This window comes from Panthera uncia, chromosome X (genome assembly GCF_023721935.1).
Source record: "Panthera uncia isolate 11264 chromosome X, Puncia_PCG_1.0, whole genome shotgun sequence".
Classification (NCBI taxonomy): Eukaryota; Metazoa; Chordata; class Mammalia; order Carnivora; family Felidae; genus Panthera; species Panthera uncia.
Genome location: NC_064817.1, coordinates 82,323,591 through 82,349,966, shown reverse-complemented (window position 1 = coordinate 82,349,966; position 26,376 = coordinate 82,323,591). Strand labels below are relative to the sequence as shown.

The following is a 26,376-nucleotide window of genomic DNA, read 5'->3' as shown; positions in this document are numbered from 1 at the left end:
AAAAAATCCAAAAAAATAAAGGTAAACAAAACTTGAGGAGACACTGCAAATTTTAATTTTATCTTGACCTATTCTTTGTTTCATTTTAGGTTTATAGGGTAAAATCATTTGAAATTACCCCCAATAGGTCATTACTCTTTGGTCATCTGAATATAGATGGCACTTTGGTGAAACAAATGGATTTGTGAATTTTAATTTTAAACTTTGCAAATAAAATAGCACTAAGAAAATCAAGGCAAAAAAGGTCAATTTCTCCTTTTCAATTCATGTTTTTATGAATCATTGTTGTATGCTAAGCACCAAACAAGTCACTTTGACATAAAGGATGGCAAAGCTATTAGAAAAAGTTAATCCCCAACCTGATTCTGCATTCATCTACACAGTATGGTATGGACTAGCTTCTAAAAATATAAATCCATATAGAATAAGTTTTACTCCCTCAGGAACTACTTTTTTAAATTAGTTGAAATGGTTGTGAACAACATAAGACATGGCATGTGACACTGTTTTCTTATTTTTAATGCTTATTTTGAGAGAGAGAGAGAGAGAGAGAATGAGTGGGGGAGGGGCAGTGAGAGAGGGAGACACAGAATCTGAAACAGACTCCAGGCTCTGGGCTGTCAGCACAGAGCCTGGCATGAGGCTCGAACTCACAAACTGTGAGATCACCTCAGCTGAAGTCAGAAGCTTAACCCACTGAGCCACCCGGGCACCATGACAATCTTTTCTAATACATGTTTGGCTTTTAATTCATTAGCTACCTTCTATTTAATTTTTGCAATTACACAGTGGTTATACACAATGACTTTATTATCTTCAGAAACTTGAATATCCTTGAGGGCCAAAGGCCCCGTAAATAAAAAGGTGCTATTATATTGGAAGTCATAGTGTTGGAAAAGATTCAGTTAATAGAAGTGTGGTATTGGAGTATGTAAACCCACTGCTTTTTTCAAGAGTGATAACGTTACTAATAGCAACTTCTACTCATGACCTACCCTGTTCCTATGCTTTGGTAAAGGGTTCCTAGGATAATGCCCTCTTTCAGCCTTGGGTCATCACTCTGCCCATTCTAATTCCAATCTGTGATAGTATTTTTATTCCATGGCTCTCTGCCCCTTAAAATAGTTGAAGTCTGTGGGCTCTAAATATCAAGCTGAATGAGTCAATTTGATCATAGAAGCACTGAGAATTTAGACTGTAAAAGCCTGGATGAGCTTGTCATGTCTAGGTAACCCAACTAATGAACACCTTGCCACACTTGACAAATTAGAACCACACTCAGCCGGCCCTAATGGGAAAGCTTGATAAACTTTTTCCATAATGTCCCAAGACAATAGGATATTCATGGGGCCAGGTCTCTAATGATTCTGTGACCTGCTTGAGAGAAGTGCTATTCCTCTTCTGTTCCCAACTGAAGGACTCAGCTTCCTTGACAACCTGCTGTAATTACTCCATCTTCCATTTTTGACCATCAGCCTGCACTAAACCCTTTCTTGAATGCTAATAAATTATAAATATTTTATTCCTTTCTTTGGATAAGGTTTCTCCTCTTCCCCACTGGATTTCAGGACACTGGGGTGGGATGGGAGTGGGGTTAACATTAAAACTTCCTTGGGTTTTACCCATGTCATGTGATACTGTGTGTCTGTGTAAATTCCCACATATTTTGAGGAAAATTAATTGGTTTCTAATTCCATCCACCAGTATACCCAGAAGAATTTTAGTCATATCATTATAAATTTCCTTGCACAGAATTCCTAATGGAGCAACAAGTAGAACCTCTGACAACTTCCAATCAGTGCCTTATTACATAATTTAAAGAAATGAATAGTCCCTGAATGAATCCTAACTCTGAGGCATTAGACAAGCATATTTCAAATAATGATATCATTCAATAATTTTTAAAATGTTTATTTTTAGAGGTTGAACATGGTTAATTGCAGACTTTCTGATGAAACAATTAGCAGTCTCAAAGATTATTTCAATAATTTTTTAAGTTAAAGCACATATCGAATACAAATTGATTTAAATAGGCACATTTAAAAAAATAATTGAAGAGTATTTAAAAGATCCCATTGAGTGCATGTGGCATTATTCCTGGTTTTATGAATACTGTTTCCATTAAATGAGTGCTGGCAGAAAACAGAGTGATTATTTTATCTAGAAACTGGTAGCACTGAAAATATTAAAATTATGCATTCTAATGGTTTGCATGTGTGTATGTATATGGTATATGTGTGTGCATGTACATGTGTGATTTCTGCTTTGCCTATTTTACTATCTAAACGATTATCCTTTCCTACTATTTCCTCTGAGCTCTTCCCTTACTTCAACAGACCTAATCACTCAGAGCTTTTCTCGTTAGCCCTCTTCATACATCATTTTTTAGTTTTCAAATATTTCCAACAATGCCTTTTATTTTAGACAAGAGCTTTGGTGAAAAAAACTAAAGTACACTAAGATAAAACTGTATTCTGTCCCAACGCTACTCACAACCTGCTAGAACTTTCATGCTTTCAATCACAGGGCTAGGAGAATTGGCTAGCTAGGATTACCTCGCCATTGCTTCTGTAATGAGCTGGGACTGCCAAGCGCTGATCTACAAGGTAAGGTATAGATATAATTTCTTCCATTACTGTGCACAGACTATGAAATTTAATTGCCCCTTCACTTTCTTGTTTCAGCTGGCAAAGGGTATACAAATTCCATATGGAATAACATCAAAATTTGAGATATTCATTACTTATACACCACTTTAAATATTTTCAATCCTATTTGGCTATCCAACATTTCAATCTCCCTTTGTGATGTGTGCCAGGCTCCTTTCTTCGTTAACACCTTATCCTTTAAAGTTCAGCTACACGTCTGCAATTTTTCTTGTTTGTTTACTTTGGTACATCTCTGTAGATTCAGTTCACCATGGTCTATGTTTTACTAGAATAACAGCCACAGAGCACAATGGGAGTTGATTTCCTAAACTAGTTTACTGTCTTACTACCTTAAAAATATGATTTTAAGATGAAACTTATTTCTCTAATCTTAACTTTGAGTAAATATTATGAAGAAAAATGAATTTTTAAAAGACTTGATTCTACACACTACTTAAATGAAAGAATTTTCTGAAATGCAAACATAGCAAGCTCCATTTGCTCAGCAATGAGGTACTTGCACAAAGTTCCCCCATGGCCTTTTTGGTGTACAAATTTATAATAATGAAGACTACTTCTAAGGAAATAATTTGACATAAATGTTTGTTTCCTCTTTAAACTACTGCATTTAAAAAGTCATTCGAGTTGTAAACACTCAAGGATAAGCCAGTTTTAGGATCACATTATTGTGTCACAGTAACAGAGATGTGAATCACATTTATTTCTGTAATTCATGGATTTAGGTTCTCCTAAATTTTCATTTTGAGCTACTACACTCTTGATGTAAGTTGTTAGGAAAATCCAAATCATCATTCTTGTCACCAAGGCACCAAGAAATAATGTGCTATCACGAAATCACACATAGTCAGCTGCTTTTGTATTTTGGTTAACCAGGTAGTTTGAAAACTATTATCCCACTAGCACTGTCTTCATACTCTTGAAGCAGAACTAGAGGGATTATACTGAGGTATACTTTGTGGTAGTTCTGTTGCTTATTCTTGCCCCAGAACTAACCATGGTATTGAGGATGGATATGTAGAAATTATGGTTTTCACCAGGTAGCAGTTACCATAGGTGACCAAATACCACCTATCTATGGCGTCTATAACATATTGGGTGATGGACTAACATGATTTTCACTACTCTAAATTTGATGAAAGTTGTATTTTTTTCAAATTTTTTTTTCTTTTTCTTTTTTTACCTAAACATTAAGTCCCTACATGTGGACTTATCACTTTTAGATTAATTTCTTATTTTACAGAAATAGAAATGGGAAAAAAAAAGTATTAGCAGCCAAAGTTTTTTTGTTGTTGCATTTTGTTCTTTTTGTTTAATAACTGAGGGGAACTTCTTATGTAGTTCAATCTAGGATTAGGAAAATATTCCATGTTGTCTGATGGTCCCACTTTTGGCCAGATAAGAATTTTTATAAATCAACCAATCTGTCTTTGGGGGTTAGAATTTGACGCCTATTTTAAAGTATTAAAAAAAAACCTCAACTCATTCTACAGTACATGTGTATAGGAGTTTAGTCCTGTATTCACGCTTGCAACTGTATTATTTGGTGGTTTAAACAAACAAACAAACAAACAAACAGCTATTGCACATCTTCAGGGGTTCTGAGGAACATCAAGCATCTAAGGCTTTCTTCCTTCTTATCAGGAGAAAACCAGCTGAATATGGTATGAAAAAACACAACTGGTCTCTGACTGGGGGCTTAACTGTCAAGGAACAGTAAGGAAATGGGTGGCCTTTTCCCCTTTATCACTGTAGTTTTCTCTAGGCATGCAGGTTGTTCAGCCTTAGTCTTGTTTGTAGCATAGTTCTTATTATTTTCATTTAATAATCTAACTTTTGGTTCTTTATATGACTTTGCAAGTTTGCATATAGTTTGTTGCTATTTTTATTTCTTTCTGAAAAACCTCACTCAGGGCCAATTATTTTGAAAGCTACTTGGAATCTAACTCATTACAGGTTTCTTTACTCCATGTAGTAATATCTGAATATAGATACTGTCCAAACTGTACTAAGAGTAATATTTGAGTTCACAGTAACAAAAGTTACAAAGTTTGTGCAAAAGACATTGTACACCATTGGAGTACACAGAGCTTGCTATAGTTAATTTTATATATAAAGCTGCATTTCTCATTAGAACTATTTTGTGCTACATTAAAAGTAAAGTATCTGATTTAATTTTTCCCTAACAATAAAACTGAATGCTCATTTAATCTCAGAAATTTAAAGATACAGATTTCATATTTATGATGTTTGTAAATGTTGTAATAAATCACTGGAACCTTTTAAACATCATAAATGCTTTGGAGCTCCTCAAGTTTTCCAAGGGTCATGAAATAAACCCGGCTGTGGCGATTGCGCAGGGTAGAGGTAAAAAATAGCTTTAGAAAGAGAGAAAGAGACACCATCAGTAAATATTTTATACATTGTTATCTGATATTTTACAGATACAACTATAATTTCATTTGTTCTTCATCAACCAATTAAAATTATTAAGCCATACATTTTTTTTTCAAAACAGGATTTCCTGAAAGAACAAGACTTTAAATTGGTACAGAGTCTAAATTATATATTTAAAAATAATCTTTTACCATATTCTTTATAACTGTACTTTATATAGTTAAATAAAATTGGGCTTTTGTTGCGGCATTTATCTGCTGATATTCTTGATTTGTTTTGGTTAAGGATTCCCCTTTGCTTTAAAAAAAATCTTTTACTCAAGTTGGCTTTACTTTTTCTTTTAATACAAGGAAATGTATTAAACGATGTTGTTTGGCATTGCTAACGGTGTTTAAATGGCTACTGAAACTTTCTATTTTGTGGGATTTTCTATTTCAGTGGAATGGACATGACATCAATACATTGATAGTATGAGTTAAATTAATCAGCCTAGAGAGGAACATGTCTTATGAATATGGTCTGTGCCATACAGAAAATTGAAACAGAACATGAATATAAATAGCAAATGGAGGCCTCCTTGTTAGGACTAAGGCTTTATACATCCACAATGAATATACTTAGAAGAGTTTTGATATTGATGATGGTGATGATGATGGTGATGATGATGATGATAACACTAGCTACCCTTGACTTAACACATTTTATATACAGGCAGTATATGATATGCTTACTATATGCACATTAACACTAATTGTAAAAATTATTACCAAAGCAGTTTTTAATATTTCCATTTGGGAGATGAAGGAACTAAGGGTCAGGAAGATAAATCAAACTTCCAGGTTCTTATACCTAGTTAGGTGGCCGAGCCGGTACTGCATGCTAAGACCATCTGACCTCAAACACTGATTCTTCCCCATGTATGTCCCGTCATATTGCAAACCAGTATTTTTCTTTGATGCACAATGCTTTACCCTGGTTGTTCTAATATTAATTTGAATCCTCTGCAATGTCTTCCAAAGGTAGATGTTTCATAATTTTATTAGGATTATTTTTTCTTGCTATTATTTCTCATAATATGTAGAGACTGTAATGATTTTATACAATGCATCTTTTCCATTTAAAGTATCTGAATTGGTTGTTAAAAATGATCACACTACACAAAAATTGACAAATCTTAACTTTATTTTTGTTACCTTTAAAATGGAAATAATACCCACTTGTGAAGATTAAAGTAATGTTGTGAGTATTTAGCACAAACTCTACTACATATTAGGTGTTTGGGAAACATAAATACTTTTTTCTTCTATTATTGAATTATGTTGAAAACTATAAAAGACAGATTTACTCAAGCATTCTGTTTCAAATTATCATTAATACAAATATGAACAGAACTGTGCATCAAAGGCAATAATGGATTTTGCATCACACAAAATAATGGTTAAGGTTTTCTTAGGACATAATTAGGATTTTTACTTTTTTAGAAAAATTTTTTTTCAAATCAAATTATCATCATTTACCAAATTGGTATTACTACTGCAAAATGAAAAACTGTTTTCATCAATAGTTTGCCAACTTGGGAATTATGTCATAAATATATTTATGGACAGAAGGCATCGGATTTCCTTGTTTAATTTTCATTGTTTGCTTTTTTTTTTTTTTGCTGTAACTAGGGGATATAAACAATACCTTGTCACCTCGGGTACACAGAAATCTCAGCTTCTTAATTGACCTGCGTTTCAGTTCACTTTCCAGAACCCTTGATTGCAAAGAGCGGACTTCAATGGCCTTTTGGCCCCATCCTGTGGTTCGCTGTGTACACTCAAAAGCTGCAATAAAAATATAAAAAGCAGAAAAGCAGTCAACATTTGATTATTAAGAAGCTCATTATTATAGTTCAGGTAAACATATTCTTTTTTCCCTCCTTCTGCAGTTAGTCATCTGCCCATTATGCTGCTCAGCAGTGGTATTCATGCAAGCTATCTACTGTTACAATTGTGATCAACGTTGAGTAACTAGATCTCAATTAACTTTTGTATTCATATACCCTAATACCACAGAAAAAGCTAAGTGTTAATTCTATCCTGTTTGTAAAAAGTCAAATCTACTGACAGCCATTTTTTTTTATTTTACAGTCTAGTTGAGGTATAGCATTCCATAAGAGTTTGTATTTATGCTCAAGTGACATACATAAAAACCTGATTAACTTCAAAATTAAAACTGTTAAAAAATGACTTGCTCAGATAATGACTTTAGCAACTCTAATGGAAGTCAATGAATCACCACATTATAAACAGAACTACACCTAATTTGATACTGTTTAGGCTCAATCTTATTCAGGAAATTTTATTAAGATTTTAACTTTTGGACTCTGTGTCACTTACTTGGTGGCAATAAAGATTATGACAATTGCATGTTGACAGATAATGACTACACTTATCGTGGTGAGCATTGAGTAATGTATAGAATTGTAAAATCACTATGTTGTACACCTGAAACTAATATAACATTGTATGTTAACTGAATTTCAATTAAAAAATTATGAAAATTGCTTAAAACAGAAAAACCTAATTATGTAACTAGCTATATAGTCATCTGGTGCTGTAAGGTATTTTCTGACATAGGGAGCAGTATTATTGTTAAATGTTTAATATTTACTTTGATTTTTATGTACTTTATAGGAAAGCAAATTTCCATAAATAAATCCAATCCTGCACTTAAAATAATATCACAATTTTATGTCAAGCTGAAATAGTCTAGAGAACACCAAAATAAGGCACCTCCATTCCTATATTAACATGACTAAAATCAGAATTCAGTTCATTAGACTTCCCATTTTCTTATTTTTAAAATATATATATATATATATATTTTATATATATATATATTTTAGAGAGAGTACAAGTTCAGAGGAGAGGGGCAGAGGGAGAGAAAGAGAGAAAGAATCTTAAGTAGCTCCATGCTTAGCACTGAGCCTGACATGGGACTCAATTCCACAACTCTGGGATCATGAGCTGAGCTGAAATAAGAGTCAGATGTTCAACAGACTGAGCCTCCTAGGCGCCCCTCCATTTTATTCTATTATAAGCACAATAAACTCTGAGTTGTTATAATATAGTCTTAAAATTTTTATCATTGTCAAAAGTTCTAGAATACCTTTAAGCCAAAATTTACCTGGCCTATATATGTAAAAATTAAATATGCATAAAAGGACACATGAAAAAATTATTAAACTTGATTAAAGTGACTTTTTATAGGCACTGTGTGAGGCATTTAGAATTCCTCAACTAAAACCTACTAAGCATTTATTATCTCTTGCCTCCTTTCCATTGTAATTCAAAGTATTTTTGTGTATGAAGTTGACCACAAAGTTGTAATTAAATTATAATTGCACTTTTTTGTACAATTATATTTTATAGTTGTATTTTTATTCAGACAAATGGCTCTCCTGGAAGAAGACTTAAGTCTAGTTTCAGACTAGAATTAAAATCACTCCATATACAAAGTAAGTGAGGGGAATCCATGACCTGATTGATGGAAACAAGTAATAGATTTAGTCTATCCAAATTTGAATTTTTTCACCTATATGAATACTTTATTAAAATTGTTATTTTTGTCAACAACCACACAGAACAAACAATTCTAAGTTTAACACACAGGGTACTTGCTGAGTCCAAGCACACAGTTCATATGGAATTATACAATTTTCACCTTAATTCTGAAAAACATTAATTTGCCATTTAACCTAGCTACTGAGCTAGCTTGCTTATGAAATGGGATCCAATGATTTGGAGTGGGTATGTTTAGTGATACCTGCTCTGAATGCTAAGCCTCTATTTATTTGTTTGAAAATACAAATCAATGATCTTATTATTGAAAATATTTATTATATCTCAAGGTAATGTAAATTTTAGATTGGGGAAATCTGGATCTAGGTTAGTTTTAAATAACAAAGCAGTTGTTTTTAGACAGAAGGAGAAATTGATTTCCTTAATATCAGTGTTATACTGTAGTCTTTAGTATATTCTCAAAATACCCCTAATACACAAACCAAAATATCACATTCTTATAGTGCCATACTTTATTTTACATGGAGAGATACATTTTTCAAATTCTTGCAACTTAAAATAGCTTTTTGTTTTACATCAGAAGTTGTCCTGCCTAAGGATAAGAGCTTATGAGATGACATTTTAAGACCCTTTGATTCCTATGATTGTCCAGTGGCATAAATATAGGGGTTTTCCCAGTTTCCCATTTCAGCTAAATTTCCTTATTTCAATTTCTGATTAACATATTGATTGCAAATGTACCATTGTAAAGGTTAGAACAAGATTCATTTTTCAGTTTCTTTTGTCCCAGATCTGTCAATTATAAGCATTTACCTCTGTCACTGAAAATGGTTTTAAACCCTTTGGGAGTTCTTACCTGTTTGAAGAAATTGGAAGAGGTTTTCAGGACAATGCTTAACACTATGTGTGCAAAAAGAAAGGATTCTGCAAGTGCAATGCAAAGTGCCATCATCCCATAATGAAAAAAAAGTCCATTAAAAAGCAGTTCTTTCAAACTGGTCCTTAAAGCCACAGGGGAATCACACTTAACCATTTCATAAAGATTTCAGAAGCTTCCAACTCTTTAACAGACAAATTACCCTTCTCTCTCTCTCTCTCTCTCTTTCTCTCTCTCTCTCTCCCTCCCTCTCTCCTTCCCTCCTTCCCTTTACTTCTCCTTCCCCCTTCCCCTTTATTTGCTTCATTAATCTCCTCTTCCTTTCAGGATCATTTACCTTCCATCAAATCTTCCTATTCTCCCTAATACTTTCCTGTTCATATGCATTCTGTCTCTTATCTACAATCACCTTTGTAGTCACCAAACCTCAGAAACATACACAAGAGTCTCAAGTTATTCATATTTTGTAGATGAGCAGTCCTGCATTGGTCAAGAAGAAAACAATGTTCTGGCCTGATGAAGACTAAGTCAGTTTTCTTTATGTTGCCACCTGGATAGTACCTAATAGGCATTCCAGCCGGTCATATTTATCTCTTACGTAAATGAAGGACGATGAAATCTTAGTGATAACCAACATGTCACATATTTAGTTTGTATTTGATTCTTCACAGGATTATCATTCTCTAAACAGATAACTATTTACTATATGAAATAGAGATATTCTGCTCTTCTTTTATGATTATTTGGCAGTCTCCTAAGATAAAGGTAACCCCCTAACATCAGTGTGAGGGAATGAAGCATTTCTAACATCTGCATAAAATCTGCAACCAAAGGGAATTAAAGTAAAATTATGGATTACTGTGGAAAGGAATTCCTTTCTTATTTTAATTTTATGATTATTGCACATGAACAACTAAAGCAGTTGAAATTAGACTCTTTGTAGTAGCCTTGTGAATTCATTAAGCATATGGCAAACACACACAACTTAGTAAGTATGCAGTATCCTAAATTAACCCTATATGCCTTGAGGAAATGTGATATTTCAGAAAACAGAAGTTTCTATGGGATCATATAAAAAAGAAAAAAGGTTTTACATACCTACTGAAGATGGTATGTTTTTCCACACCTCAAGAATCTTCTTGAAGAGTTGTTCATTTGCTTCCATAGAAAGGGCTTCAGCATTGAAGGTGAGCATCATGCCAATTCCCAAGGAATCAGGTAAAATGATGATATTCTGTGGTATAATGATTTCCAGGGGCTGGAATTATGTTTCATAAAGATTTATACGTCCAACATTTTATCACTACTACTTTAATTGAAGCAGCTTGACTGAGCAATAAAGATCAAAAAGGGGGTTGAAGTGCAGGGAGCAAAAGAAACTTCTATTTTAATATTAAACAGCATGCTATCTAACATTTTAATATTAAACACCATGCTCTCTTTGAAAAGAGCCTTTTCCATGTCATAAAGACATCACTGTTTAAAGAGTGTACTTTAGAAAACTTTGTTTGAAAAAAAGCAGAGAGATATTTCCAACACAGGAAAATTTGTTAAAATTTAACAAAGTGTGTATAATGATAAAAGAAACGTTACTTGTTACAGAGTTGGACTCCAGATTCATTTCAGCACACTAATGAATACTTTAGTGATGAATATGTGAACCAACTAACAAATACACAATCACTGGTTATCTATACAATTAATTTACATCAGAAATAGAAATTTAGCTTTAAAAAAAGCTTGAGCTTAAAATGTTTACAAGGGGCAACTTTATAATATTCATCACTGCTTGAAATAAAACAGCCATTCTCCCTTCACAAAAATGTAGAATTTCTTACCTAATTTATATAATCATAAAATATCTTCAATACACAATTCAGACATGAGAGATGTATCAGGTTACATAATATGAAATATTAAGCAATATCTAAGAATTCGTTAATTTTATGATGCTAAAACAATGTGATAAATTTCACTTAAACTACATAAATTGCCACATTAGTAGTATTTCTCTGAGAAATGAACAATTACATTCCTTTATTATGTCTCTAAATTAGCAAGTTACAAGAAAATAAGGTCAGAAACTATACTTGCCAAACCCAGCGCACTCAGGCCAAGTGCTTGAGGCCATGTCTCAGCAACAACAATTCTTAAAACTAAAATGGGGATCCAGAGGCGAAAAGCAAATTTAATGCGTTCCCTGGGCACTTGCATGAGCAATTGAATCAGAAAAGAGATGAAGGAAGAGAGAAAAAGAAATTTCAAGGAAGAAAGTTGTCTAAAAACATCTGTTTAGAATAGAGGTGGACTGCTGTAAACCCAGAAAGCCTCAGAGGTAATTCCCTTGCTTCTCAGAAGATTCCTGCAGTAACCAGATATTCTTTAGCACACATGGCTCCCTTGTAGCATTACAGGTTTTGTACTTTGGAGCTCTTGAAAAAATAGCATTTTTAGTGCATTCTGTTTCGGAAGACACTCCCCTCCATTTTATTAGAGTCCTTACTCTTTTAATGGGTCAGGACACTAGGGCATTTAGCTAAAAATACTATTTTTTGAAAATACTTAAGGTATCATAATTAGGTCATAAAATAATTTTTTAAAAACTGATCTCTCATTCTTGCTTCTACAATAATGAACTGATTGTTTCAAAAGGAAATAATTCTCCTTGCTTGGTAATCAAGTAGAACACAGAGTGCAATCTTCCTGAATGATGTTTCAAATAAGTATAAACTTGGACCAATATTGCAATGTTTAATATGGCACTGGCTTCAAAATGAAGGCTATCTGCCATGTCATAAAAAAAGATTCAGGAAGCTATGGAAGACATTCCAACTGACAAGTACTATAATACTTACATTAATATTAATCTGAACTCATATCTAAGTGACTTTGGCTGGGCTTGGTTCAATACTTTCTACATTATAAACAGGGTGGTTTCTATATACTCATAGGTGACAACTGAGTGATCAGCTAATTAGATTGTTAATATGACCAACATGTTTTTTTAAATGTCTCCACTAATGATCTGACAATTGCTCTATGTAATTTTTCAGAGATGTATGAGACAATTCTGAAAGCTATGTAAAATATCATATTACTACAGTGACTTAAAAGTACAAAAAAGTTTTCTCCTGGACTTTTATATAATGCTAAACTGCTAAAATTTTAGTTGTCAACAAACTGGGGAATTAAAAAAGGGTGAAGCAGAGATTTGTTGTTTCAGCTCTTTTTTAAAAAAAATATAATTTTCAATAAAGCAAACATCACTGCTACCATCAAATTTGAGACACTCAGAATCATATTTTGTATGGTGCATGTGTGGGGGGGTATTATGTTCGAACTCTATAAATTATGTGTATGGTATTTTTACAATTATCCATATTTTAGATATTTTCCCATAGTCTCATTATTTATAATTATTTAAGAGTTAAAAGTTGAAGTACATTATCTTTTAAACTGCTGAATCCTTTGATCAGAAATTCTAACTATAATTGATACTATATAAGAGAACACTATGATAATTTTCTATATGCCACAGTTAAAGCACTAGGATTTGGATAATGAAGGAGGGTACATATAATAATGTTGCAATACTGCTGTATTTTTAAAGAATCTGTTTATGGGGTACAGAAGGACTAAAAGCAAAGATTGCAAACTCATACATCTACTAGGGCTAGTTATTATAAATACATAAAGGTGGATGGATAGGCAATGTATGTATATATTCCATCTAAAAGGGGGCAGCCATAAAAAAATAAAAATAATAATAAAATAAAAGGGGCCAGACAGGAATAATTTCCAGTTGATAATGGCCAGATAGTAATGAGAGCCAGATGTTATCAGACCTTTTGGTTTATCAATGGAAGTCCAGATTTTTAAGTGTAAACTCTATTCATTTAAAAACAAACAAACAAACAAACAAACAAAAACACTGTGCAAGACAAAATATATCTGAAGAATAAACAGACTCAGCTGTGTGGACTAAGAAGCCATTAGTGATTTCTGTTTATCCATTACTACTTTCTGGTACTCTATACTTATCTTTTAGGTTTCAGCTCCAGTATAGGTATTCATAATCATATTTTTAAATCTTTAAGAGTTTTGGCTGTTGGAAAAACTCAAATTGTGGTGTACAATAATTTCTAGGGATCTTACGTTATTTGGCAGAGTCACATCAGACATAACCTCAGATTCTGCATCAATGATGTGATATCCATCTGCTGAGCTGAAGAAAATCTTTAGCCTTTTTTCAGAACCAATAGCCAGGTCAACTGTCACTGGCTTATGACCAACTGTTGGAAACACCTGTAGATATAAAACCAAATATGGCCGAAAGGCCAAAAATGACACTCTGAGTAAGGTAAATGTTCCCATGCTCTCTTGTTTAACATGTTTATAAAATCCTGGTTGATTTCTAAAATTATATAATGCATTTAGAGACCTATGTATTATCAATTTTTCTTAGGTCTGTTACTATAACAAGAACATAATTATATTGAGGTTTTAAATTTTGAGTTTTCCTTCAGAGGCCAAATCTCCAATGATTATAAGAACCTTGTATGGCCCTGCACTCTTTTAACTCTTTTTTTCTGTCTTTAAATTCCTTGCCTTGAGTTTCAGCAGATGAAGGAGCTCATCTGGTCTCTTAAACCGGTTCGCTGGATCAGCTGCCTGTATTTTTGCCAGTATTCGTATATAGGCTTCATAGGACATGTAGTCTCCTTCGGAGTCTGCTGATTGATCAATGCATACTTGGTAGGGAATGAAAAAGGCCAGGCATGTTAACCTACCATAGAATGGATGTACTCTAGGCTCCTATAATTCCTAGTCCAAGGAAACAAAAAGCCAAACAGGATTCATTGCCAAGTTCAGGTCACAGGAGAAGACTGGGCATCACAGGATTCACCATACTATAGTCATGAGGTGAGATTCAAGAACTAGAGGGAGGACTTTAACCAGAAACTGCATATCAGGCTAGACAGACTGTTGGTACTTATCTTCTTTGTTTTCCAGCTCCATATCAGGCAGCTCTGACCAATCAGCAGACGGCCAAGAACAAACCCATATCTAAATACTGACAGCTGACCCAAGGCCCAATTTAGGGAGATCAGATCAGACCTGTAACCTGTGCCAGGGCAGAGACAGACTGTCTAATATAGTAGTCTGTGCTATTTACAAAAGAACATACTTATTCAAATAGACATTAAGAGGCAGTTATAGAAATTAGCCCATCTTATTGCATACATGTGATGTTTTGGCCTCGAAAATATGCCATGTAAACAGATCCTGACCTTAGATACAAAATTATTTAATAAATACCTTGTTGGAGTCTATCATGATGTGTCCTTAATCAGTACTTTGTAAAAACTTGTGCATGGACCAACTAGTTCAAAGTCACCTGAAACATTTGCTAAAAATACAGATTCCCAGGCCCTACTCCAGACCTACTAATTCAGCCCGGGGTTGGGTCTGAGATCTAAACTTTTAACAAATGTTGCAGATGATTCTGATGTTCACTCCAGATTAGGAGTTATTGGGCTGTATATAATGCTCCCAGTTCATTAATCAGTCCTCACTGCTACAGAATAAGCACAAAATAATTCTATTTCACAAAATTCTGGACTATTATTAAAAACTAATAAACATAAAGACTCCCCAGTTTATGAGATGTGATTAAAAAATCATTAGTGACTTAGTTGTTTGGGACACCAACTGGTTACCTTAAGAGACTGATCCATAGAAGTTCAGTTAAATCATAATAAAGGTGGAAATATTACTGGTAATCCAAATAAGCCTAACCACCATTCCTTGCAATAGTTCTGGAGAGAAATGTGTTTAGAGTTCCAGCTTGGATGAAATATAGACCCAGCCTTTCCTCACCACCCCCATCCTTGTATCCCTGGTAATTAGAGCAAAGGCTTTCTCTTCCCTCATTCCTCTTTCAGTGGGGCTCCCCCTTCTACCATTGCCACACCTTTCCTTACCTTCCCTCTGCTCTCCACCCCCCACTAAGAGAGAACAGGGAATTTCTCAGCTTCGAGTCATTGGGGTGGCACCCAAAGCCTGTGTTTGGGGCTATAGAAGAAAAAGTCTTCATGTTGACTACAGGAATTGGGAGAGAGAAGCTGGTAGGGTAGTCCTCTAAGGGGAGGGGTCAGGGATTTCCCTCATACTCTCCCTTGCTGTGTGGCACCTGTGAATTATCTAAAAGAGGGTTAAATGATAATTATTCACATGGTATAGTCAAATTACATTAACTGTAGAAGAATGGTATATATTTCTGCCACTATATTTCAAAATATTGTTTTGTTTACAGTTTCTCAAAAGAAAAACCATATGATCTAAAGAAAATGGAGACACTTACTTTAATAGCAGTACTTTCATCGAAGGACTTTGGTGCCCATGCATAAAGGTGAATTGATGACTTCAAAGCAATTGCAATATATGTTGTTTCTTCACGTTGGACTACAATGATAAAATACAAAGAAGTAACAATACCACAGAGTTAACAAGAACACTCAGGTATTTGTATTGGTCATCAAGAATGTTATAACCACAATATAAGCACAGATCATATATATTAGAAAAGCTTTTTAGTTACAATTTGATGCCCCCCAAAAGGTGACAAAACTAACTATATAATTTTATGAAGTGTATGCATTAGACTTTAAGAGTACTCTAAATTGTACACTGAAAACTACAGAACATTGTTGAAAGAAATTAAAGGAGACCTAAATAAATGGAAAGACTTTTTGTTCATGAATGGGTAGACTTAACATTCTTAAAGGGCAATACATGGATGGACCTAGAGGATATTCTGCTAAGTGAAATAAGTCAGACTGAGAAAGACAAAGACTGTATGACTTCACTCATATGTGGAATCTAAAAATAAAAAAAGGAATAAACAAATAAAAATCAGAATCAGACCTATAAATACAGACAACAAACTGATGGTTGCCAGAGGGAAGGCAGTCAGGGGATGGGCAAAGTTGGTGTAGGGGACTGGGGGATAAAGGCCTCCAGTTAGGGAATGAATAAGTCATGGAAATAAAAGGCACAACATAGGGAACATAGCCAACGATATTGTAATAACATTGTATGGTGACAGATGGTAGCTACATTTGTGGTGAACACAGCATCACATACAGAGAAGTTGAAGCAATATGTTGTACACCTGAAACTAATTTGATATTATATTGTCAACTATATTCAAAAAAATCCAGCTGAGCCTTGCTCAACTCACAGACTTATCAGAAATAATAAATTACTGTTGTTTTAAGTCACTAAGTAAATAAATAATAAAAATGTAAATATTTTAAAAAGAGGACAGTACTATCTAAAGTGATCTATGGACTAAATTTAATTGCTACTAAAATATCAATAGCCTCTTTTGCAGAAATGGAAATGCTGATCCTAAAATTCATGGTATTAGAAGAGTCCTTGAATAGCCAAAACAATCTTGCAAAAGGAAAACAAAGTTGAATGACTCATACTTCACAATTTCAAAACTTACTACAAGCTACAGTAATCAGAATAGTGTAGTACTGAGGTAGGCAAAGGCATATAGATCAACAGAGTAGAATTTGGAGTCTATAACTAAACCCATATATCTATGGTCAATGGTGTCCTACGCATTCAATTGGGAAAGAATATTCTCTTCAACAAATTCTACCAGGACAACTGAATATCCACATACAAAAGAAGAAGTTGGACCCATTACCTCACACTATATGGAAAAATTAATTCAGAAGGGATCAACGACCTAAATGTAAGAGCTAAAACTATAAAACTCTGAGTAGTAAATATAGGAATAAATCTTCATGGCAATGGATTTTTATATTTGACACAAAAAGCATAAGAAACAAAAGAAAAAAAATAGATAAATTGGGTTTTATCCAAATCAAAATTTGGGGGCATCAAAAAAACACTATCAAGAAAGTGAAAAGATAACCTATGACATGGGATAAAATATTTGAAATTCATATATCTGATAAGGGCCTAGGATCCAGAATATATAAAGAATGCTTACAACTCAACAACAATAAATAAATAAATAAATAAATAAATAAATGCATGACAACATTAGTTATCAGGGGAATACAAATCAAAACTACAATGAGATACCACTTCACTTGGATGGCTAGAATCAAAAGACAGACATCTACAAGTGTTGGTAAAGATGAAGAGAAAATGGAGCCTCCATACTTACGGCAATGTAAAATGGTGGAGCCACTTTGAAAAACAGTCTGGCAGTACCATCCAAGAGAATATAAAACATGCATTCCCATGTACAGACACATGTATGACAGGTTAATACATTTCGTGTATTAATACACATTAATTTGTAAAGAGTACAAATGTATAAATAATGGATGTGCAAAAATCATATGAACAAAAGGTATATCTATACAATGAAACACTATTCAGCAATAAAAATAATAAATATTGATACAAGTTATACAGGCTACAGCATGCATGAACCTTGAAAACATTATACTACGTGACAGAAGCCTGTCACAAAAGACCATATAATATATGATTCCATTTATTTATTTTTTTTTTAATTTTTTTTAACGTTTATTTATTTTTGAGACAGAGAGAGACAGAGCATGAACAGGGGAGGGTCAGAGAGAGGGAGACACAGAATCTGAAATAGGCTCCAGGCTCTGAACTGTCAGCACAGAGCCCGACGCGGGGCTCGAACTCACAGACCGCGAGATCATGACCCGAGCCAAAGTCGGCCGCCCAACCGACTGAGCCACCCAGGCGCCCCTATATGATTCCATTTAAATAGATTGTTCAGAAAAGAAAAAGTTATAGCAAAAGAAAGTAGATCAGTGATTATTTAGGACTCTGAGGAGAATAAGGTTAATGTAAGAGAGATGGAATGTGGAGTGATTGCTAATGGCTATGGGGTTATTTTGGGATAATGAAAATGGTCAAAAACTCTACACACGTACTAAAAACCATTGATTGTACACTTCTAAATGGGTAAATTTTATGGTATGTAAATTATTTAAATACAGCTGCTTTAAAAAAAGAGAAATGAATAAAAAGTATATGCTTTCTCTCAGACCTTCTAATTCTTATGGAATATGTTGTCCTACTTCCTAGATTTATATTTTGTGTTAAAACCCTTTTTTTCCCTTGTTTAGAACATTGTTTCTGTCCTTTCTAGTCAGACTTCATCAGAGACAAAATATAAGGCTTCTCCCCCCTTCTCTTATTCATACCTGGGCCCCCCTCTCTCTCTTGGTCTTGCTCTCACTCTCTCGCTCTCTCTCTGACTCTGGTTATTTGTTACTTTTTCTTTTCGACACCCAAGTAGGCTAAAGAAGCATGATTAATATACCCCCAACAAGCAAAGAAATTCTCTATTAAGCAAACACTTCCTATAACTTTAGTATATGGCAGTAATTGGTGTCAGTCCATTATTTTATGGATCTTGAAAGGCTATGAAAATGTCATGCAAATATGAGTACATGGCTGTCCTCCTATATTCACATGTCAATAAGACAAAGGCTTTTAGTTGTTATGGGAGGGTTGTAATGGGTTCAGCCAGGAAAAAACGCCTTAACTAATCCATCTACTCACCAAGAACACAGATTTGCAAGGTGTTCTTGTAATTGATTATTGTAAACTCTCTCTTGTTGAACTAAAAAATTTACAAGTTAATAGGAGGCAGTTCTGCTATACAAACTCTTTGTTTAACATCTTGGGATCTCTTTCACCTTTGGCTACTAAATACATATAATATGATTTGGAGGAGAGTAGTGATACATAAAACTAGAAGAAAGTTATTTAATGCCTAGTTTGTCTGGGTACTCATTTCTCCCTTTAATGGTGTATGTGTACTTATATAAACACATATGGAAAACTATTCTGGAAAAGCCTCTTTATATGCAGAACAGAAATGGTCAGTCAGGATAGCAACACCCTGTTAAAATATCATGTAATTCCAGCTATCTTTTATCTATGTCACTAGTTCTGTCTGAAGGGGTAATTAATGAAAAGGAAAGGAAGAAAACAAAGGCTGAGAGGAGATTTGCTTCAGAAATAGAACAGAATGGGATATTATAACTGTCTAATTGTTGACAGATGAGAGCAGGATTCTGAGACCCTGGAGTTGTTACCTCATTTTGCAGTGGATAGTTGTAAAGAGATAGGACAAATGAAAACACTCTAACAGAAAAAATATTTAGCAATTATATTCATGAATATTGACAGTGGAAGCAAGAACCAGCAGACCACAGAGGAATTTTCTTTTCTACTCATTGCAAAGTTTCCTAGTCAGTATTAAGATAAATTTTCCAATTAAAAAAGTGGAATTATTATGCGATTCTATTTTATTGCTTTTCCAAAGAAAGATAATATCATATGAATCTCCATACAGGTATCACAGATCCATTAAAAACATTTATTTTTAAAAATTTTTTAATGTTTATTTTGAGAGAGACAGAGCGTGAGTGGAGGGGGTGCAGAGAGAGAGGGAGATACAAAATCCAAAGTAGGCTCCAGGCTCTGAGCTTTCAGCAAAGAGCCCAACACAGAGCTCAAACCCACGAACCGTGAGATCATGACCTGAGACAAAGTTGGATGCCCAACCAACTGAGCAACCCAGGCACCCCCAATGTACTTTACTAAATGAAGGAAAGCAAACTTTATATAGCTATAGTAAACATGAAAAGAGACTTACGGACACTGAAGTGTTCACAACCTGTCAGTTTATCAATAGCTTTGCAGGCTTCTTCTGTCTTTAGCATCTCCTCTTGTCTTCTTTTACTATCAGGATCATCATTCAAAATCTTGTTCCTCAGCCAGGTCAAATGATACACCCTAAGTCTGTTCTTATGGCCTGATAGATAAGAAACAGTATTTCAATTCTGTCTATTTTTTCTTATATTAGAAAGAGAAAATAATAACAGTATTTTGTCCTTTTAACAAAATCTTCTCACTAAAGTAAAAAGCACTTTTAGAAAAACTACACTATATTAGATTCTTCCCTTCAGGATTTATAAATATGATAGAAAAGTCTTTCTTAGTCTCTCACTTCCAAGAGATAGTCAAAATGTCTACCAGCTACCTATCTGTCTATCTGAAGAAATGTAAAATACATCTTTGGGACAGATTAAGACTGCCATGGTGCAGGCAATAGAATTACCATCTATGTTTTGGCTTTTATCTAAGTCATGATCTTTCTGGAATTAAGAGACCCAGAAGCTGTTCCTGGTAGTATGTATGTATGAGAGGGATGTCTGATATATTCACTGTTAGGCATTCGGGGCTAGTGGGAAGGGTCTTTTTGTGCTCCTTCTTTCCAGCATACTTACAAAATAATTAAAGTTTTATCATGTTTTTCTCAATCCAATTTATCTTTAATGCTAATTTTCTAATTGTAAATCCCAGCAAATTCTTACAATTCCTTCAGAAAAAACAGACCATTAAATTACACATTTATTTGTATACATAGTGACTTCACATTCATTTTTATAGTTTATTTTTATAAGATTTCTAGGCCCAACAATAGGATTCTTCCTTGTGATTAATCTTACATATGTTTTTGCATGACATTTTTTAATGCAGCATTAGAATTCAGACATCTACGTCTATTTCAATTCTACTCTTAAGAGATAGAATAAATTTGTATTCTAAATAATTAGGTATCTTTCTACACTGATGTTCTCAGTATTATTTGATGCAAAAATAATCCACATTTGAGAGAAACTTAAGCAGTAAAAAGAGCACATTTGGGTTAGAGAAAGTTGGATAAAAAATAAATAAATTGGTTTTCCAGATGTGCAGTCTCTTGGCCACCCAGATGTTTTCAAAATCTAAATGCTGTATCTGTGTACCTCAAGCAGTTATAAATTAATGAAAATGAAACATGATCAAAAAATAATGAAGCTTTAGCATATCCAGAGAGGATTTCCCCCTAACCAAAACCTAAATCAGAGTTAATAATTTTTAGGAAAATAAATAATCATTAATTAATGTGCCACATAGCTACTAGGTACAGACAGGAAGTATGCAAACACATAAATAGCTGTAATTAGCTTCATTTTATTCTACAAACTGTTTTTTTTAACTTTTCCTATCCTTTTGTCAATCATCTTTTGCCTGCAGTTGGCTTTAATACTAGTGCTTTTCTAATACCGAGTACTGTTTAGTAGTGACAATTATTATTAACAACTGTTTACTCGCTCTCTCATATTCAGAGATTCAGGCTCTGACTGACCAAAATTAAGAAGTTCAATTACTATGTGGGAATAAGGTCGAGGTCTTAGGGTATCTGTTCTTGTAATTAATCCTATCTGAAGACTCTCATGATAAGGCTGTGCCAGGGACAACACTTTCATTTTTATCCAATTATTGTCCAGTTTGTTCTTTGTTAACTTCTGGCAAATCACAAGAAAAGTATATGATGAATGTGGTCATGTACACATGGGTGGGTAAAATTGTGAGTCATAAGGTTGTAGGTGGCTACTCAGAAAATACATGAAAGATGTAATTGACATGTTTTTTTCTTATCAATGACCTAGGTTAGGTGCATTACCAGCAAATATCCAGACACAGAAGGAAAGTCAGAAGTTAGTTCAAACTGTAAATAGATAAGAAAACACAAGTAGGAAAGTTTGGTGTCCCAATTTAAGGTTATATTTAAAGTGCTTTCCTGTGAACACTGTCACCTGAGAAAGTCTTTAGCCTAGTTTGGAACCTAATTTATCTGCATAATTACTTAGCTAATTTTAGTTCTTAAACAAACCAGAGATGGTAATCAGCAAATTGAGTGGCTCTACAACTTGAATCTGACGGAATGGTCTTCGCTTTATCAGTTTAGTAATGTCTGCCTTTCCACTTCTGTCCATCAGATACAGATTAGATCGAGTTCCCAACAGCAAATTCACTCCTGTTTGTATATAAAAAGAAAGGTACTATTATTAGCTCAGATCATATTTTTTTTTATAATTGAATTTATATTAGTACTTTTGCTACTCCAGTGTGCTGATCTGTGCAAACATGACTGATAACACTTTAGGCTAATGTTAACCTCATACTGTGTAACAGTGAAGCCTATCAACAGAACAAATTTCACTGAAATACACTAAAATGTAGAAGATAATACCCTCTGGCAATATTCTACTGGCGGGTATCTGGTGTGGCATCTCAAAAGGAGAACTTTATAAATATCTGAGCATCCTTTAGCAGTGTCCCAAACTTTAGAAAAATTAATCAACCGTTTTGAAAATTACCATTAAACATTAAGGATGTCTATTGCATATGAAAACTTCAATTCAGTTTATTTGTCATTCTTAATTATAACTAAAGGTTTTAATGCTTTTAAAATTATTATATGCAAATTGTTTTTAAATTGAATGAGTCTGTGTTCATGCAAATATTTAAAAACTTACATTTCTAAATACCTATGAAAGTAGTTCTTACTTTTATTGATCTAAATTCCTACATTCTATTGTCTACTGGCTCTATTTATTCAAATATAAACACGGTTTAAAGACTGAATGAGAGGACTGAAATGGAAGATTAAGCTAAATTAGAATATACTTCAAACCACTGTGGGAGTTTTCCCCCCATAACTTGATACACAGGAAAAACTCAGCAAAGTAATACAATGGAGAGTATTTCAGTGTCTTCCTTCTACTTGTAGACTATTTGTGTTTCAAGGATATAAGGAGAAAAGGCAAGTGTCTCTGCTTTTACCTTCCTACTCTGTCCTTTACCAATTCTCTAAGTAATGTCCTGTGGCAGATTTAGGAACTGCATCTCCTCCCACAGGGGAATCAGAGACAGAGGGGAAAATATAGTCAATCTTGACCATAATCTTTTATTTTTCAAAATATAAAATCACAAGTTATAAAAATGAATGAGACACTAACTAGATCTCTGGGTAGTTGCCTGACTGAAATGATAATGAAGTAAACTTTGCTTTCTTGTTATCTGACATAATATATTAGCTTTGAGGATAACATGGTTTTTTCCAAGTTGTTCAGTCCATATAACTATACTGTTTTCTACACTGCTCTATTTTTAATTTAAAATTCTGTCCCTGTTTGCTACACTGCTCTATTTTTAATTTAAAATTCTGTCCCATGTTCAATCATACATTAAGCAAAATCTATGACATTGCAAGTGAAATTGGAATTTACTTTGAATTTCTTCCCTCCTTCCATTTATTTATTGTTTCATTTATGATTCAGATGAACTTTAGTAAAATATTGTCTGAGCCTTATTAATATGGTTATAATTATTCTGGAGCAAAGGATTGAAAAAATCTATCATTAAGACATTATTGAAGGTCATCCAGATGGCTAACAGACACATGAAGAGGTGCTCAACATCACTCATTATCAAGGAAATACATATCAAAGCTACAATGAGATATCACCTCACACTTATCAGAATGATTAAAATGAACAACATAGGGAACAACAGATGTTGGTGAGGATGTGGTGAAAGGGGAACCCTCTTACACTGTTGGTAGCAAGGTAAACTGGTGCAGCCACTCTGGAAAAGTATGGAGTTTCCTCAGAAAGTTAAAAATAGAACTACCCTATGGCCCAGTAATTGCACTACTAGGTATTTACCCAAAGGATACAAAAATACTGACTTGAAGGGGGACATGCACCTCAATGTTTATAGCAGCATTATCAACAATAGCCAAATTATGGAAAGAGCCCAAATGTCCATCAACTGATGGATAAACTGATGGATAAAGAAGACGTATATATATACAATGGAATATTACTCAACCATAAAAAGAATGAAATCTTGTCATTTGCAATGACGTGGATGGAACTAGAGTATTATGCTAGGTGAAATAAGTCAGTCAGAAGATGACAAATACCATATGATTTCACTTATATGTGTAATTTAAGAAACAAAACAGATGTACACTGGGAAAGAAAAAATAACAGGAGGCAAACCATAAAAGAGACTCTCAAGTATAGGGAACAAACTGAGGTTGCTGGAAGGGAGGTTGCCCCGGGGTGATGGGCTAAGTGAGTGACAGGTAGTAAGGAGGGCATTTATTGTGATGAGAACTAAGTGTTACATGTTAAGTGATGAATCACTAAATTCTACTCCTGAAACTAGTATTACAGTGCATGTTAACTAACTAGAATTTAAATAAAAACTTGAAACATTGAAAAAAGACATTATCAAAGGAACTTTCTCTACAAATCCTCAAAATTATTTTTATTTATTTATTTATTTATTTATTTATTTATTTTTTGTTTTTATTTATTTTTGAGAGAGCACAAGCAGGGGAGGGGCAGAAAGAGGGGGGTAAGAGGAGCCAAAGCGGGTTCTGTGTTGACAGCAGCAAGCCTAATGTAGGGCTGGAACTCACAAACCACGAGATCATGACCTGAGCCAAAGTTAGACGCTTAACTGACTGAGCCACCCATGTGCCCCAGTCCTCAAAATTATTTAAAAACAAGAATGTAAAGAAATCTGTCTTGTAATATCTCATTAGGTATTATATGCTACACACTACCCTAAATTAAAAATACTAAGCTCAGGGGCGCCTGGGTGGTTCAGTCGGTGACCGACTTCGGCTCAGGTCATGATCTTGCCCTTCATGAGTTCAAGCCCCGTGTTGGGCTCTGTGCTGACAGCCCAGAGCCTAGAGCCTGCTTCAGATTCTGTGTCTCCCTCTGTCTTGGCCCCTCCCCCACTCATATTCTGTCTCTCTCTTAAAAGTAAACAATCATTTAAAAATTTAAAAAAATACTAAGCTCAAATTTTTAAATAATCATAGCCTAATCCAATATTACATTAATTACATATAAGTTAAATATATATATATATATATATATATACACACACACACACACACACACACACACACAAAGTTAATAAAAAGGGTAGGGATGATTGCCAATTCAAGCTTCAAAAATCAAACTGAATTGAATGAAAATAAATCAGGAAAAAAAAGGGAACAAATGAACTACTATAAATAAATATGTTTTATTTGCTTGATAATGGTTTAGTAATAAGAAACAAGTGTTTAACATCTATGATTTTTCACAAGTTTGCTACATTGATAAAAATATATTCTTTAAAAAGGAACAACTCAGTTTTAAGAAGCTAAACATACCCCACAAAGAACCACAGCAGATCTCAGAAGTGAATTCCTTTTCATACATGTGGATTAGTGGTTTTTTACATGCAGGAGACACATATAGTGGGTTAACGTTGACTTCAGATGGTGGCTTAGGTGATTTCTCAGGTGCTTCCACTAACTCAGCATACACTGTGAAGAAGTAAAGGTAAGATATTCAGAGAAATTACTAGTGTACACACCAAATATGCTTGAATGTTTCCACAAATAAGACACAGCATAGAAAAGTTTGTTTTCCTTTATTGTATTTTGTTTATCCTGGATGTACCATTTCTGTAACTCCTAAACCATCAGATAACACAAATCATGATAGTTAAAGTACTTTTCTGAATATGAATATATTTCAAATTACCACAATTAGATTGCCAAAAAACAATAAACCCAGATGAGGGACTCGATTACTCATTTGTAGTTTATTTTTTCTTCAATGTTTATTTATTTTTGAGAGAGAGGGAGACACAGAATCCGAAGCAGGCTCCAGGCTCTGATCTGTCAGCACAGAGCCTGACACAGGGCTTGAAGCCATGAACTGTGATCATGACCTGAGCCGAAGTCAGATTAACCAACTGAGCCACTCGGGTGCCCCATACATACTTGTAGTTTAAATTTAGGTGCCATAAAGACTCAGTGAAGAATATATTTTTTAAAGCATACATTCATCCGAATTTATGTTAACTGAATATCAGAATGATTTCATTCTTTTCGGATCATGAACCAATGAACCAGTGGTCA

The 26,376-nt window shown here is 34.0% G+C and overlaps 1 protein-coding gene across 1 annotated transcript in view; it reads right to left on the bottom strand.

The window, feature by feature from the left end:
* Positions 1-1,928: 1,928 nt before the first annotated feature.
* NRK (Nik related kinase) overlaps positions 1,929-26,376 on the bottom strand; it is a 144,762-nt gene continuing 120,314 nt past the window's right edge. Inside the window, exons 23-31 of the mRNA XM_049644148.1 lie at positions 25,621-25,776; positions 22,270-22,413; positions 20,203-20,361; positions 15,867-15,971; positions 14,115-14,257; positions 13,662-13,811; positions 10,605-10,764; positions 6,750-6,889; positions 1,929-5,044 (exon numbers count right to left, since the gene is read on the bottom strand). Coding sequence (XP_049500105.1) covers positions 4,949-5,044; positions 6,750-6,889; positions 10,605-10,764; positions 13,662-13,811; positions 14,115-14,257; positions 15,867-15,971; positions 20,203-20,361; positions 22,270-22,413; positions 25,621-25,776 — 1,253 coding nt within the window. The 3' untranslated portion in view covers positions 1,929-4,948. The remainder of the gene's footprint in view (positions 5,045-6,749; positions 6,890-10,604; positions 10,765-13,661; positions 13,812-14,114; positions 14,258-15,866; positions 15,972-20,202; positions 20,362-22,269; positions 22,414-25,620; positions 25,777-26,376) is intronic.